The sequence below is a fragment of the Oncorhynchus keta genome, chromosome 8 (assembly GCF_023373465.1).
Source record: "Oncorhynchus keta strain PuntledgeMale-10-30-2019 chromosome 8, Oket_V2, whole genome shotgun sequence".
In the NCBI taxonomy this organism is placed as follows: Eukaryota; Metazoa; Chordata; class Actinopteri; order Salmoniformes; family Salmonidae; genus Oncorhynchus; species Oncorhynchus keta.
The window spans coordinates 41997978-42012638 of NC_068428.1; the positions used below are offsets into that span (position 1 = coordinate 41997978).

The 14661-nt window shown below is 43.7% G+C and overlaps 1 protein-coding gene across 3 annotated transcripts in view; it reads right to left on the reverse strand.

The window, feature by feature from the left end:
* The window catches only part of LOC118378384 (zinc finger protein DPF3-like), a 60268-nt gene extending 46894 nt beyond the window's left edge, over positions 1-13374 (reverse strand). For 2 of the 3 annotated variants that reach the window (XM_052524261.1, XM_052524260.1), the window contains exons 1-2: positions 13335-13374; positions 13063-13146 (exon numbers count right to left, since the gene is read on the reverse strand). In XM_052524261.1, coding sequence (XP_052380221.1) covers positions 13063-13146; positions 13335-13357 — 107 coding nt within the window. In that variant the 5' untranslated portion in view covers positions 13358-13374. Of the gene's footprint in view, positions 1-13062; positions 13291-13334 lie in introns of those variants that run through there. The other variant, XM_052524262.1, reaches the window with a different exon arrangement.
* Between the last annotated feature and the right edge of the window lie 1287 nt (positions 13375-14661).

Sequence of the window (14661 nt, forward strand, 5' to 3'; positions counted from 1 at the left end):
TTCTCCAACATCAGGACTGTTTCTCCAACATCAGGACTGTTTCTCCAACATCAGGACTGTTTCTCCAACATCAGGGCTGTACAACATCAGACTGTTTCTCCAACACCAGACTGTTTCTCCAACACCAGACTGTTTCTCCAACATCAGACTGTTTCTCCAACATCAGACTGTTTCTCCAACACCAGACTGTTTCTCCAACATCAGACTGTTTCTCAAACACCAGACTGTTTCTCCAACACCAGACTGTTTCTCCAACATCAGGACTGTTTCTCCAACATCAGGACTGTTTCTCCAACATCAGGACTGTTTCTCCAACATCAGACTGTTTCTCCAACATCAGGGCTGTTTCTCCAACACCAGACTGTTTCTCCAACACCAGACTGTTTCTCCAACACCAGACTGTTTCTCCAACATCAGACTGTTTCTCCAACATCAGACTGTTTCTCCAACACCAGACTGTTTCTCCAACATCAGACTGTTTCTCAAACACCAGACTGTTTCTCCAACACCAGACTGTTTCTCCAACATCAGGACTGTTTCTCCAACATCAGACTGTTTCTCCAACACCAGACTGTCTCTCCAACACCAGACTATTTCTCCAACACCAGACTATTTCTCCAACACCAGACTATTTCTCCAACATCAGACTGTTTCTCCAACACCAGACTCTCTCCAACACCAGACTGTTTCTCCAACACCGGACTATTTCTCCAACACCAGACTATTTCTCCAACACCAGACTGTTTCTCCAACACCAGACTGTTTCTCCAACACCAGACTGTTTCTCCAACACCAGACTGTTTCTCCAACATCAGGGCTGTACAACATCAGACTGTTTCTCCAACATCAGACTGTTTCTCCAACATCAGGGCTGTTTATCCAACACCAGACTGTTTCTCCAACACCAGACTGTTTCTCCAACACCAGACTGTTTCTCCAACACCAGACTATTTCTCCAACACCAGACTATTTCTCCAACACCAGACTGTTTCTCCAACACCAGACTGTTTCTCCAACACCAGACTGTTTCTCCAACATCAGACTGTTTCTCCAACATCAGACTGTTTCTCCAACATCAGGGCTGTACAACATCAGACTGTTTCTCCAACATCAGACTGTTGAGACTCCAGATCTACTTTGGTTTTGGTCTGTGGGCTGAGGATTCCCTTACAGCACAGTGGATCACTGAGGATTACTTTACAGCATAGTGGATCACTGAGGATTACTTTACAGCACAGTGGATCACTGAGGATTACTTTACAGCACAGTGGATCACTGAGGATTACTTTACAGCACAGTGGATCACTGAGGATTACTTTACAGCACAGTGGATCACTGAGGATTCCCTTACAGCACAGTGGATCACTGAGGATTACTTTACACCATAGTGGATCACTGAGGATTACTTTACAACACAGTGGTAACCAGTCCAAACTAATTCCATATGTTGTATGACATACCAAAAATAATGTCTCTGTACATACTCCCCCTCCCTTCAGACAGAGCCTACACACAGAAACACACACACTCACACCCCTCCCCTCTCATACACAACCAGGTCTCATAGTTTCACTTTGAAATTCGACGTATTGTCTATTTTTTCCCCTCATTAATTCTGCGTGGTTACAAGGTATAACACAGAATCAACTCAAAAAGGTTAAATGTATTAATTCAGAGAGGTTAAGGGTCAGGACCTAGGGTTTGGGGAAGGCTTAAAACAAAATAATTACAAACAACACGCTGTTTCCATCAAGTATTCTCGTGCCTCAGAGCATCATGAGTTGACCCCGTTGCAGGTCAATAGTTTTCAGTCTTTTTGGTGCCGAGGAAAGGCATATATCGACGTTTCTTTTTTTCAAACATCCAAAATCGAAGTCTATTTCTAGTGGTCAGCCTGCTCATACATAGTACACACACACACACACACACACACACACACACACACACACACACACACACACACACACACACACACACAGTCCCCCCCCCACACTGCCCCCCCCACACACACACACCCTCTACCTCTCCCCCCACGCACACACACACACTCTGTCCCTCTCCCCCACACACACCCCCCCACACACACACACACACACATCCCTCTACCCCCCACACACACACACACACTGCCCCCCCACACACCCCTCTACCTCTCCCCCACACACACACACGCACACCCTGTCCCTCTCCCCCACACACACACACCCCTGCCCCCCACACACACACACCCCTGCCCCCCCCACACACACCCCTCTACCTCTCCCCCCCACACACACACACACACCCTGTCCCTCTCCCCCCCACACACACACATCCCTCTACCTCTCCCCTGATACATTCAGCCTACACACAGCTGCTCCAGTGTTTAGAGTGCAGGTTGGACTGAGAGCACACAGCAAATTCCCCCCAGACAGACAATTCCCCCATCACTCACTCTAGTTCCCTCTCCCTCTCATGCAAAATGGGGGCGTAGGCCAAACGTCTGTAGGCCAAACACACACACACACACACAGAGCCCCCTCTCACGCCAAAACACACACACCTTCTCCAAAACATTTCCCCTCTGCACAGCCCTCTCCTTAACCTACACACACAGAGCCCCCTTTCTCACTTCAAAACACACACCCCTTCTCCAAAACATTTCCCCTCCGCACAGCCCTCTCCCTAATCTACACACACAGAGCCCCCCCCACACCTCTACATCCCTCGTGGGTATTCCCTCGAACAGTTCAAATCACGGAGACAAATATTTTCAGTGAGTGCACAGCACGCGACCCTTGAGGCGGCAGCGTAGCCTAGTAACCGGAAGGTTGCAAGTTCAAACCCCTGAGCTGACAAGGTACAAATCTGTCGTTCTGCCCCTGAACAGGCAGTTAACCCGCTGTTCCTAGGCCGTCATTGAAAATAAGAATTTGTTCTTAACTGATCTTGCCTAGTTAAATAAAGGTAAAATAAAAAATAAAAAGATTTAGACCATTGTGGCCGCCTGTCTTTGTGGGTAATGGTATTGTTCTGCAAACTGTGTTGTTATGGCATATCAGCAATATTTCCCCCTTATATGGACAGATCCTAGATCAGAATCAATAGGATTAAATGGACAGATCCTAGATCAGAATCAATAGGATTATATGGACAGATCCTAGATCAGAATCAATAGGATTATATGGACAGATCCTAGATCCGAATCAATAGGATTATATGGACAGATCCTAGATCAGAATCAATAGGATTATATGGACAGATCCTAGATCAGAATCAATAGGATTATATGGACAGATCCTAGATCAGAATCAATAGGATTATATGGACAGATACTAGATCAGAATCAATAGGATTATATGGACAGATCCTCGATCAGAATCAACAGGATTATATGGACAGATCCTAGATCAGAATCAATAGGATTATATGGACAGATCCTAGATCAGAATCAATAGGATTATATGGACAGATCCTAGATCAGAATCAATAGGATTATATGGACAGATCCTAGATCAGCATTCCTACTCTGAGAAAAGGCCCAGGTCTCTTTCGTACCTCAGAAGACTGAAAATAAAAGGGTAAATAAACATGAATAACATCTATAATTCAGTTTTAGACAGGAGATCAGATCAAATAAACATGAATAATGGTTTTAGTCCGAGACGCCAGACAAGGTGTTATACGATGTGCCAGGGCGGCAGGTAGCCTAGTGGTTAGAGTGGGGGGGCGGCAGGTAGCCTAGTGGTTAGAGTGGAGGGGTGGCAGTGTAGCCTAGTGGTTAGAGTGGAGGGGCGGCAGGTAGCCTAGTGGTTAGAGTGGAGGGGCGGCAGGTAGCCTAGTGGTTCGAGTGGAGGGGCGGCAGGTAGCCCAGTGATTAGAGTGGAGGGGTGGCAGGTAGCCTAGTGGTTAGAGTGGAGGGGCGGCAGGTAGCCTAGTGGTTAGAGTGGAGGGGCGGCAGGTAGCCTAGTGGTTAGAGTGGAGGGGCGGCAGGTGCCTAGTGTTTAGAGTGGAGGGGCGGCAGGTAGCCTAGTGGTTAGAGTGGAGGGGCGGCAGGTAGCCTAGTGGTTAGAGTGGAGGGGCGGCAGGTAGCCTAGTGGTTAGAGTGGAGGGGCGGCAGGGTAGCCTAGTGGTTAGAGTGTTGGACTAGTAACCGGAAGGTTGCAAGTTCAAATCCCCGAGCTGACAAGGTACAAATCTGTTGTACTGCCCCTGAACAGGCAGTTAACCCACTGTTCCGAGGCCGTCATTGAAAATAAAAATTTGTTCTTAACTGACTTGCCTAGTTAAATAAACATCTTGTCTGTTGTGTAACAACGTGTGCTTCCCTAATCCCAGACACAACAGGCTCAAAAACAACATCATTCCAGATGTCCTGTTCAATGTAGATTAGTTCAATTGGTAATAACTCAACCCATTCTGACAGAGAATAAACTTGCTCGTTGGTAATTACATCGTAATAACTCAACTCACTCTGACAGAGAATAGTCTTACTCGTTGGTAATTACATCGTAATAACTCAACCCATTCTGACAGAGAATAACCTTACTCGTTGGTAATTACATCGTAATAACTCAACCCATTCTGACAGAGAATAACCTTACTCGTTGGTAATTACATCGTAATAACTCAACCCATTCTGACAGAGAATAACCTTGCTCGTTGGTAATTACATCGTAATAACTCAACCCATTCTGACAGAATAGCCTTACTCGTTGGTAATTACATCGTAATAACTCAACCCATTCTGACAGAGAATAACCTTGCTCGTTGGTAATTACATCGTAATAACTCAACCCATTCTGACAGAGAATAACCTTACTCGTTGGTAATTACATCGTAATAACTCAACCCATTCTGACAGAGAATAGCCTTACTCGTTGGTAATTACATCGTAATAACTCGCATTACGTTTGAAAGTCTCATTAAAATGCTTAGACTAAATCCATAGGAGAAGATCCAGTCCACTGCTATTGTGCTAAGTCCTCCTCCTGTTCCACTACAGACCCCTGGGACAGACTGCCTTATTATACTAATGTAGGTTGGGACCAATGGGACACGTGTCTCTGTAGTGGGAGGAGTTGGCCCTGTCCTTGTGACCCCCTGTTGTTTTGGGAGGGATCCTCCGTGGCTGTGTGTGTAGGTGTGTGTGTGTGTGTGTTTGTGTGTATGTGTGTATGTGTGTATGTGTGTGTGTTTAGGGGAGAAGGATGAGGGTCCTGGTGAGCAGATGGGGCTTTCCCCCTCTATCTTGTCCTCGCTCTGTCTCCCTCTCTCTCTCTCTCCCTTTCTCTCTCTCTCCCTTTCTCTCTCTCTCCCTTTCTCTCTCTCTCCCTTTCTCTGTCTCTCTCTTTCTCTGTCTCTCTCCCTTTCTCTGTCTCTCTCCCTTTCTCTGTCTCCCTCTCTTTCTCCCTCCCTCTCTCTCTCTCTCTCTCCCTTTTTCTCTCTATTCAAATAAATTCAAAGAGCTTTTTGAAATGGAAAACATATGCCAAAGCAAGTGAAATAAACTCAGCATAAAAAGAAACGTCCTCTCACTGTCAACTGCGTTAATTTTAAGCAAACTTAACATGCGTAAATATGTGTATGAACATAACAAGATTCAACAACTGAGACATAAACTGAACAAGTTCCACAGACATGTGACTAACAGAAGTGGAATAATGTGTCCCTGAACAAAGGGGGGCGTCAAAATCAAAAGTAACAGTCAGTATCTGGTGTGGCCACCAGCTGCATTAAGTGCTGCAGTGCATCTCCTCCTCATGGACTCCACCAGATTTGCCAGTTATTGTTATGAGATGTTACCCCACTCTTCCACCAAGGCACCTGTTCCCAGACATTTCTGGGGGGGATGGCCCTCACCCTCTGATCCCACAGGTCCTAGACGTGCTCAATGGGATTGAGTTCCGGGCTCGTCGCTGGCCATGGCAGAACACTGACATTCCTGTCTTGCAGAAAATCAGGCACAGAACGAGCAGTATGTCATGCTGGAGGGTCATGTCAGGATGAGCCTGCAGGAAGGATACCACATGAGGGAGGAGGATGTATTCCCTGTAACGCACAGCGTTGAGATTGCCTGCAATGACAACAAGCTCAGTCCGATGATGCTGTGACACACCGCCCCAGACCATGACGGACCCTCCACCTCCAAATCGATCCCGCTCCAGAGTACAGGCCTCGGTGTAACGCTCATTCCTTCGACGATAACCGCGAATCCGACCATCACCCCTGGTCAGACAAAACCGCGACTCGTCAGTGAAAAGCACTTTGTGCCAGTCCTGTCTGGTCCAGTGATGGTGGGTTTGTGCCCATAGGCGATGTTGTTGCTGGTGATGTCTGGTGAGGACCTGCCTTACAACAACCCTACAAGCCCTCAGTCCAATCTCTTTCAGCTTATGGCGGACAGTCTGAGCACTGATTGAGGTATTGTGCGTTCCTGGTGTAATTTGGCCAGTTATTGTTGTCATCCTGTACCTGTCCCGTAGGTGGGACGTTCGGATATACCGATCCTGTGCAGCTGTCTTAGGCGTCTCACAGTACAGACATTGCAATTTATTGCCCTGGCCAAATCTGCAGTCCTCATGCCTCCTTGCAGCATGCCTAAGGCACATTCACGCAGATGAAAAGTGACCCTGGGCATCTTTCTTTTGGTGTTTTTCAGAGTCAGTAGAAATGCCTCTTTCGTGTCCAAAGTTTTCATAACTGTGACCTTAATTGCCTACCGTCTGTAAGCTGTTAGTGTCTTAATGACCGTTCCACAGGTGCATGTTCATTAATTGTTTATGGTTCATTGAACAAGCATGGGAAACAGTGTTTAAACACTTTACATTGAAGATCTGTGAAGTTATTTGGAATTTTACAAATTATCTTTGAAAGACAGGGTCCTGAAAAAGGGACATTTATTTTTTTGCGGAGTTTAGATAATAAACAAAAGTTAACTAAACAATTAGAAATGAACAGTAAACAACCATTTTAAAGGAATAGGAGACATTTCACGTCATATTACGACTACATACAGTCTCTGTCTGTCTGTCTGTCTGTCTGTCTGTCTGTCTCTCTGTCTCTCTGTCTCTCTCTCTCTCTCTCTCTCTCTCTCTCTCTCTCTCTCTCTCTCTCTCTCTCTCTCTCCCCCTTTCTCTCTCTCCCTTTCTCTCTCTCTCTCTCCCTCTCTCTCTCTTTCCCACTCCCTCTCTCCTGTCCCGTACCATCCCTCCTCTCCTCTCTCTATCAGGTCCTTCTAACTTTAATCCTGACCTTAAACATTTGAAGTTAATACCTAAACTTAACCTTGAACACTTTGAAATTTGACGTCGTATAAAAAAGGTTTTATTTTCTGCAGAGAACAGGATACAAGCCATGGATAATGAACCACTGTCTCAAACCAGGAAGCCAGAATAGCTCCTATCAACAGAACACACATATGCACCCTTCTCATCTGTCCATCTCATAAGGATTTTACGTATATACATGGCACAGGAGGTTGGTGGAACCTTAATTGGGGAGAATGGGCTTGTGGTAATGACTGGAGGGGAATCAGTGGAATGGTAACAAACACATCAGACACATGGTTTCCATGGTTTCCAGGTGGTTAATGCCATTCCATTTGCTCCGTTCCGGACATTATTTGAGCCGTCAGCAGCCGCCTGTGATACATGCATTCCCTCTTGTTAAAGCTGCAATATGCCACTGAGTGATAGATCTGTCGTTCACATTGAAAGCAAGTCTAAGACGCAGTAGATCTGTTCTACGTGTGCAATTTCTATGCTTCCCATTCGTTTCGTTTTTTTCCTGCATCTTTTACTTTTCGGGTTTGTACACCAGCCTCAAAACAGTTGAAAATACAATATTTTGGGGTTATGAAAAATATATTTCCCAGCGGTTTAGATGGTACAATGATTCTCTACAATGTACTAGCTTGTTTAGTCACATTAAACTGAAATTACAAAATGGCAGTACGATTTCTGCATAGTGCATTTTCTTTTTTAAATGTGTTTTATTTTATGCAGAGATCAGGAGACCAAAGCCATTGACAACAAACCTCCCACTGTCTCAAACCAGGAAGATGGCCAGAATAGCTCTTATCAATAGAACAGGGCTGTTGTTGCCGGCTAAGTGCAAACCCAACACCTCTCATAGAATCAAAACAGTCAGAGGGAAACCACTCAACCTAATGTGATAAGGCTCTAGCACAAAGAGGATATATTCTAATATCTGATTTATATATATACACATGGTCTTCAAAAAGTATTCAGGCTCTTTGACTTTTTCCACATTTTGTTAGGTTACAGCCTTATTCTAAAATTGATTAAATTATTTTTATTTTCCTCATCAATCTACACACAATACCCCATAATGGCATCACAATACCCCATAATGACAAATCAAAAACAGGGGTTTAGAAATTGTTGCAAATTTGTTCATAAAAAAAAAATGAAATATCACATTTACATAAGAATTCAGACCCTTTACTTAGTACTTTGTTGAAGCACCTTTGGCAGCGATTACAGCCTCTAGTCTTCTTGGGTATGATGCTACAAGCTTGGCACACCTGTATTTGGGGAGTTTCTCCTAATCTTCTCTGCAGATCCTCTCAAGCTCTGTCAGGTTGGATGGGGAGCGTTGCTGTGCACTTGGGGTCGTTGTCCTGTTGGAAGATGAACCTTCACCCCAGTCAGAGGTCCTGAGTGCTCTGGAGCAAGTTTTCATCAAGGATCTCTCTGTACTTTGCTCCGTTCATCTTTCCCTCGATCCTGACTAGTCTCCCAGTCCCCGCAGCTGAAAAACATCCCCACAACATAATGCTGCCACTACAATGCTTCACTGTAGGGACGGTGCCTGGTTTCCTCCAGATGTGACGCTTGGCATTCAGGCCAAATAGTTCAATCTTGGTTTTAATCAGACCAGAGAATCTTGTTTCTTATGGTCTGAGAGTCTTTAGGTGCCTTTTGGTAAACTCCAAGTGGGCTGTCATGTGCCTTTTAATGAGTGGCTTCTGTCTGGCCACTCTACCATAAAGGTCTGGATGGTGGAGTGCTGCAGAGATGGTTGTCTTTCCGGGAGGTTCTCTTATCTCCAGAGAGGAACTCTAGAGCTCTGTCAGAGTGACCATCGGGTTCTTGGTCACCTCCCTGGCCAAGGCCCTTCTCTTACGATTTCTCAGTTTGGCCGGGTGGCCAGCTCTAGGAAGAGTCTTGGTGATTCCAAACTTCTTACATTTAAGAATGATGGAGGTCACTGTGTTCTTGGGGACCTTCAATGTTGCAGAAATGTTTTGGTACCCTTCCCCAGATCTGTGCCTCGACACAATCCTGTCTCAGAGCTCAATGGACAATTCCTTCGACATTATGGCTTGGTTTTTGCTCTGACATGCACTGTCAACTGTGGGATCTTATATAGACAGGTGTGTGCCTTTCCAAATCATGTCCAATCAATTGAATTTACCACAGGTGGACTCCAAGTTGTCGAAACATCTCAAGGATGATCAATGGAAACAGGATGCACCTGAGCTCAGTTTTGAGTCTTAGAGCAAAGGGTCTGAATACTTATGTAACTTTTCGCTTTGTCATTATGGGGTATTGTGATGTCCTTATGGGGCATTGTGATGTCATTATGGGGTATTGTGATGTCAGACTGGGCTATGGACTGGGACAGGTTCAATAATATGATATAGATAGACTGGGACGGGTTAAATAATATGATATAGACAGACTGGGCTATGGACTGGGACAGGTTCAATAATATGATATAGACAGACTGGGCTATGGACTGGGACAGGTTCAATAATATGATATAGATAGACTGGGACGGGTTAAATAATATGATATAGACAGACTGGGCTACAAACTGGGACAGGTTAAATAATACGATATAGACAGACTGGGCTATGGACTGGGACAGGTTCAATAATATGATATAGACAGACTGGGACAGGTTCAATAATATGATACAGACAGACTGGGCTACAAACTGGGACAGGTTAAATAATACGATATAGACAGACTGGGCTATGGACTGGGACAGGTTCAATAATATGATATAGACAGACTGGAACAGGTTCAATAATATGATACAGACAGACTGGGCTATGGACTGGGACAGGTTTGATAATATGATATAGACAGACTGGGACAGGTTAAGTAATATGATACAGACAGACTGGGCTATGGACTGGGACAGGTTCAATAATATGATATAGACAGACTGGGCTATGGACTGGGACAGGTTCAATAATATGATCTAGACCGACTGGGACAGGTTAAATAATATGATACAGACAGACTGGGCTACAGACTGGGACAGGTTAAATAATACGATATAGACAGACTGGGCTATGGACTGGGACAGGTTAAATAATACGATATAGACAGACTGGGCTATGGACTGGGACAGGTTCAATAATATGATATAGACAGACTGGGACAGGTTCAATAATATGATACAGACAGACTGGGCTACAAACTGGGACAGGTTAAATAATACGATATAGACAGACTGGGCTATGGACTGGGACAGGTTCAATAATATGATATAGACAGACTGGGACAGGTTCAATAATATGATACAGACAGACTGGGCTATGGACTGGGACAGGTTTGATAATATGATATAGACAGACTGGGACAGGTTAAGTAATATGATACAGACAGACTGGGCTATGGACTGGGACAGGTTCAATAATATGATATAGACAGACTGGGCTATGGACTGGGACAGGTTCAATAATATGATCTAGACCGACTGGGACAGGTTAAATAATATGATACAGACAGACTGGGCTACAGACTGGGACAGGTTAAATAATACGATATAGACAGACTGGGCTATGGACTGGGACAGGTTCAATAATATGATATAGACCGACTGGGACAGGTTCATTAATATGATATAGACAGACTGGGACAGGTTAAATAATATGATACAGACAGACTGGGACAGGTTCATTAATATGATATAGACAGACTGGGACAGGTTAAATAATATGATATAGACAGACTGGGCTATGAACTGGGACAGGTTAAAATAATATGATGTAGACAGACTGGGACAGGTTAAATAATATGATATAGACAGACTGGGCTACAGACTGGGACAGGTTAAATAATATGATGTAGACAGACTGGGACAGGTTCAATAATATGATACAGACAGACTGGGACAGGTTAATTAATATGATATAGACCGACTGGGACAGTGCCAATAATATGATACAGACAGACTGGGACAGGTTCAATAATATGATTCAGACAGACTGGGACAGGTTAATTAATATGATATAGACAGACTGGAATACAGAATGGGACAGGTTAATTAATATGATATAGGCAGACTGGGCTACAGACTTGGACAGGTTAAATAATATGATATAGACAGACTGGGACAGGTTGTATAATATGATATAGACAGACTGGGCTATGGACTGGGACAGGTTCAATAATATGATATAGACAGACTGGGACAGGTTCAATAATGTGATATAGACAGACTGGGACAGGTTAATTAATATGATATAGACAGACTGGACTACAGTCTGGGACAGGTTCAATAATATGATATAGACAGACTGGGACAGGTTAATTAATATGATATAGACAGACTGGACTACAGTCTGGGACAGGTTCAATAATATGATATAGACAGACTGGGACAGGTTAATTAATATGATATAGGCAGACTGGAATACAGTCTGTCCACTGGCCAGCTACTCCATTGAATGGTAACAGCCAAGAGACTATGAGTGGCATCATAAGGAAGTCGGTATCTTGTGTAACTGAATGCATATTTCAGCCTATATCCGGACACAAACATGTTGACTGGTTGCTCTGCTCTGCTGTTAGTGAAGGGCCATCTGTTAGACCAAACAACGTAGCTTATTCAGTGTAGACCAGGAATGTAGCCTGTTTTCACGACTACCACTCCAACAATAAGCTGTGTCATTACTCTGTGCCAGACCCCTTCACTACATTCCACTGCAAATGTGGGTAAATATCTCCTGATAGTCTGTGTCTACCTGGGAGCGTCTGATTGTGTCCCAAATGGCTCTCTATTCCATAAATAGTGTCAAAAGTAGTACACTACATAGGGAATAGGGTTCCCTATTTTGGGACAGAGACATGCAGCCTGTCTGTGAATAGATCCATGTCACTTCTCACACAGATAGAGCTGTACGGCCTTTACACAGAGACAAGGTTATGTTCAGGCAGCAGGCAGCCATGACTACAGGAGGGAAACCATGACTACAGCAGAGCAGCAATGACGAGAGAAGAGTCCAAAACAGTGTTGACAATGTTGACACACACAGTCAGACTTGTTATTCATCACATTACACAACTAGGCCTATACGCGGATCCTAGAAAGCGATCCCTGATGGCACTGGTTGTAAATACTGTAGTTTCCCTCCGCCGACACGGCTCATGCCCGCTCAGCCTGATCGATTTGTCGCAGACAGTAAAAATCTGTCCGATGCATACTCAAATGAAAGCCTATCGTTTTTTGCAACACTTGTGAGTGTCTATCAGGGTACTCCATATGTGTTTCAGTGGGAAAATAAACCCACACTATACATCTTTGAGTGATGGGCAGACAGACTGTAGGCTATCTCTCAATAAGCGAGCGCACCAGAAGCGCTTGTTGGTTGACATTCATTCTAAGTAATAAAACGGACCAGGACAATGGAATAGTAAATGTGAAAGATCAACAAATACTTATTCTACGGTTCTTAATCTATAAATGTATCCGAATATGGAACAACTTTTGAAAAAGAAGAAAAAAAACTCCACAATTGACTTGTCCACACAGAACATTGTTGTTTCATGCATAGACAAATATTTTCTTAAAAGCGTGCGCATGATATGCTTTGTACACCGGAAACATTCGTGTAGAAACCCAATAAATACGAACAAAACGACGCATATTTGTCCTAACGTGCACGGTGTGATATGTTTATAAACATCATATAACATCAAAATAGCAAATTGCATTATTCCACTCAATTTGTTGTCCTTTTCTACTTATTGAGCGCAACCATTGCAAGCCAGCGAAAACGTTTTCTTGGTATAGAATATAGCATTTTGAGAATTTACTTACGATTTGAGGGGATTCTGAATGACAGTCGCCATTTTGCTACTAGACAGTAAGCAAACATTCCAAATCTCGGAGCTGTTTGGGACCCTATGAAAAAAAAACAACCAGTAAGATCCTCGGCGACCTGCTCCTTAACCAATACAATACCAGGATGCAGGAGCAAAGGCGTGGTTTAGGAGAAAACTGTCAAAAGCGTTTCGTAAAAGACGACGAGCCAAGGCTACGTACAGTACAACTTTATATTGCACACATGCAAATCATTACAGTGTACTTACTCGTCAGTATAAGTAATGTACATAGTGTAGGTGTATATCCCCGGGGCATTTGAAACAGATACAGTAAGGAGTGGCTGCGTTTTCTAGCAGGGGGGGAGCAATGCCAGTCGTCCTGTGTTCCTTTGTGCCTTGTCCCAAACAGACCATCTTTATTTTCTCTGCATATCAAATCAAATGTTATTGGTCACTTGCACATGGTTAGCAGATGTTATTGGTCACTTACACATGGTTAGCAGATGTTATTGGTCACTTACACATGGTTAGCAGATGTTATTGGTCACTTACACATGGTTAGCAGATGTTATTGGTCACTTACACATGGTTAGCAGATGTTATTGGTCACTTACACATGGTTAGCAGATGTTATTGGTCACTTATACATGGTTAGCAGATGTTATTGGTCACTTACACATGGTTAGCAGATGTTATTGGTCACTTATACATGGTTAGCAGATGTTATTGGTCACTTACACATGGTTAGCAGATGTTATTGGTCACTTAGCAGATGTTATTGGTCACATGGTTAGCAGATGTTATTGGTCACTTACACATGGTTAGCAGATGTTATTGGTCACTTACACATGGTTAGCAGATGTTATTGGTCACTTACATGGTTAGCAGATGGGTCACTTATACATGGTTAGCAGATGTTATTGGTCACTTACACATGGTTAGCAGATGTTATTGGTCACTTACACATGGTTAGCAGATGTTATTGGTCACTTACACATGGTTAGCAGATGTTATTGGTCACTTACACATGGTTAGCAGATGTTATTGGTCACTTATACATGGTTAGCAGATGTTATTGGTCACTTACACATGGTTAGCAGATGTTATTGGTCACTTACACATGGTTAGCAGATGTTATTGGTCACTTACACATGGTTAGCAGATGTTATTGGTCACTTACACATGGTTAGCAGATGTTATTGGTCACTTACACATGGTTAGCAGATGTTATTGGTCACTTACACATGGTTAGCAGATGTTATTGGTCACTGTTACACATGGTTAGCAGATGTTATTGGTCACTTACACGTGGTTAGCAGATGGTATTGGTCACTTGGTTAGCAGATGTTATTGGTCACTTACACGTGGTTAGCAGATGTTATTGGTCACTTACACGTGGTTAGCAGATGTTATTGGTCACTTACACGTGGTTAGCAGATGTTATTGGTCACTTACACGTGGTTAGCAGATGTTATTGGTCACTTACACGTGGTTAGCAGATGTTATTGGTCACTTACACGTGGTTAGCAGATGTTATTGGTCACTTACACGTGGTTAGCAGATGTTATTGGTCACTTACACGTGGTTAGCAGAT